Below are 2520 nucleotides of genomic sequence, written 5' to 3' on the forward strand. Positions count from 1 at the left end.
AAAAAAAAATACACAGTATAATTTATTTTCAAATATTTTACACTGTAGAAAACAATATCTTTTTCATGTAAATATTGTACTGTTATTTTAGGATCTTGGAGTGAAAATATATTGGAATATTTTCTGAGAAATAACCAGATTACAACAGAAGATGGCGCTGAGATCATCTGGTATCATGCAGCTAATCACAAAGCACAAATGAATGAAGCGCTGAAAAGTAAGTCAGTGTAGTTACTTGTTATTTACTTTGGATAATAGATTAATACAACTCCTTTTTGATATCTAGGCATATTTACAGGTGCAAGAGACTTAGGTGATCCAAATGTAAGTTCTAGGCTGACAGAAACTATTTTAAATTTCAGATTAATATGAAGGTACAAATGATTAAGTTATAATGTTTGCATTTGTTAGGTCAGGTCCCTGTTGTAGTTGTATCCTGCACCAAGGAGGTGTGCCATATACCCTTACATTGTGCCCATTAGGTGAGAGACGCTGATCCTCTCTCCTGTACTCCCCTCCCTGCCCTCCCCCCCAAAGAAACGTTTTTATGAAGTATTTCATTTTGTTTACAAAATGGGAACAAACTGCATAATGCAAGAATTTTCTTATTTTCTAGAAGTGATTTGCTGCCTCTTGGCTTACTAGAACCATCATATATTATTATACTTTCTTATGTGTTCTAGTGATTTGAATAAAACTTATAAGATCAGGATCATATATCTTACATATTTTTGTGTCTTTCATGTTATACTAATGAGAGGCTTAATATTTGTCGAATGGATGGGTAAAGCCATCGAATTCTAGTTTATAGTTGCTTTGGGCAGCATTTATGACTAAGCTAGAAATCAAGCCTTTAGTTTGCTGATTCAACCTGTAATCAGAATGTATCCCTTCATTATGAACACTTCAGCAGTGCTTAGTGGTGGTTCTCAGCCTTTTCCTGTGAAGTGCATGTTAGTTGCAGCGTGAAAGGAGATGAAAGCCTGTCACCGGAGGGCTGGAGAATAGCTTATAGTATCTAGCAAGGAGACTTCCTTAAAGTCCCGGATTTTATTGTAAAAATTTATGCATGTTTTGCATCCTACTCCATAATATATCTGGGCCTCTTTTACTATAGAACTGTTTTAAATTGCTTTCTTTGCTCTTCAAAAGGTAGAACTTCGTTATGTTTAATATTGATTCTCCAATGCCTAAAACAGCCCAACATATAAAAACTATACCGTGATTATTTAAGAAATGAATTTTAGCAAAAGTGATATTTCAGGAGAAAGTTGATTAGTGGTTGCCAGGAGTTAGAAGGAACAAATGCTGATGGGTACAGGGTTTCTTTTTTGGATAATAAAACTTTGCTGAAATTAGATAGTGGTGATCATTGTACAACCTTCTGAATATACGAAAAATTACTAACTAGTATATTTTATTTTTATTTATTTATTTTTGCAGTTTTTGGCTGGGGCTGGGTTTGAACCCACCATATGGGGCTGGAGCCCTACTCCTTTGAGCCACAGGTGCCGCCCCTAACTATTATATTTTAAAAGGATGAATTTTATAGTATGTGAATTATGTCTCAATTTTTTAATAGAAAAAATAGGGAAATAAGAAATAAAGCTGAAGTAAAAATAGGGAAAGAAGAAATAAAGCAACCCAAGTGCCCATCATCCATATGTCTTGTATATGATGATGTACGTTGATATACATACCTCCTCCTCTGGCTTTCTCTGTTATTTAAGACTGTTGTGACTAGGCAGTCTCCCAAGCAGGAGCATTCCCTGACCTTCACGAGCCTTCCACAGACCTAAGGAAGAATCAGGAGAAGGCCTGGGCAGCTACTATACATGTGTCCCCCAGGCGGACCCTCTCTCTCATTAGGATTAGTGTATCCAAATGCTTGTTGATACTTGTGCTTAGAGATCTTACATATATCCCAACTTTAAGTTATTCGGAATGAAATTCTTTTTTTTTTTTTTTTTAGAGACAGAGTTTCACTTTGTTGCCCTGGGTAGAGTAACATGGCATCCCTGTTCACAGCAACCTCCAACTCTTGGGCTTAGGTGATTCTCTTGCCTCAGCCTCCCGAGTAGCTAGGACTACAAGCACCCGCCACAATGCCCAGCTATTTTTAGAGATGGGTTCTTGATTTAGCTCAGACTAGTCTCGAACCCATGAGCTCAGGCAGTCCACCCGCCTTGGCCTCCCAGAATGCTGGGATTACGGGCATGAGCCCGGCCCTGCCCCCTACCCCATCCCCCGCCCCGCCCCACCCTACCCTGTTCTTATAGAAGTTTTATAGACTGAAAGATAGACTTCTCTGTATCTTCCCTCCCCATTGCCAAGTGAGCTACCCAAACATCAGGGCTTGATTCTATTCACATGGGTGAAGAATCCTACCTTTGGACAAGGGCTGGAAGCTGTTGGATAGTACCTGGACATTCCTTAGAAGTGCGTTTGATAGAGAATAAAGGGAGTAGAAAACACTTTGTTCTGAGTGTTTTGTTATTCTGCACTTCTTTTTTTTTTTTT

General features: G+C 38.4%; 1 protein-coding gene across 3 annotated transcripts in view; it reads left to right on the forward strand.

Moving 5' to 3' along the window:
* Nucleotides 1-2520, forward strand: part of FAM151B (family with sequence similarity 151 member B) — a 44226-nt gene that overhangs the window by 4992 nt on the left and 36714 nt on the right. For all 3 annotated transcript variants that reach the window (XM_023510931.1, XM_003785949.2, XM_023510932.1), the window contains exon 2: nt 92-217. In XM_023510931.1, the coding sequence (XP_023366699.1) occupies nt 92-217 (126 nt within the window). The remainder of the gene's footprint in view (nt 1-91; nt 218-2520) is intronic.

Source organism: Otolemur garnettii, unplaced genomic scaffold, assembly GCF_000181295.1.
Source record: "Otolemur garnettii isolate 467f Iridium unplaced genomic scaffold, OtoGar3 scaffold00017, whole genome shotgun sequence".
NCBI lineage: Eukaryota > Metazoa > Chordata > Mammalia > Primates > Galagidae > Otolemur > Otolemur garnettii.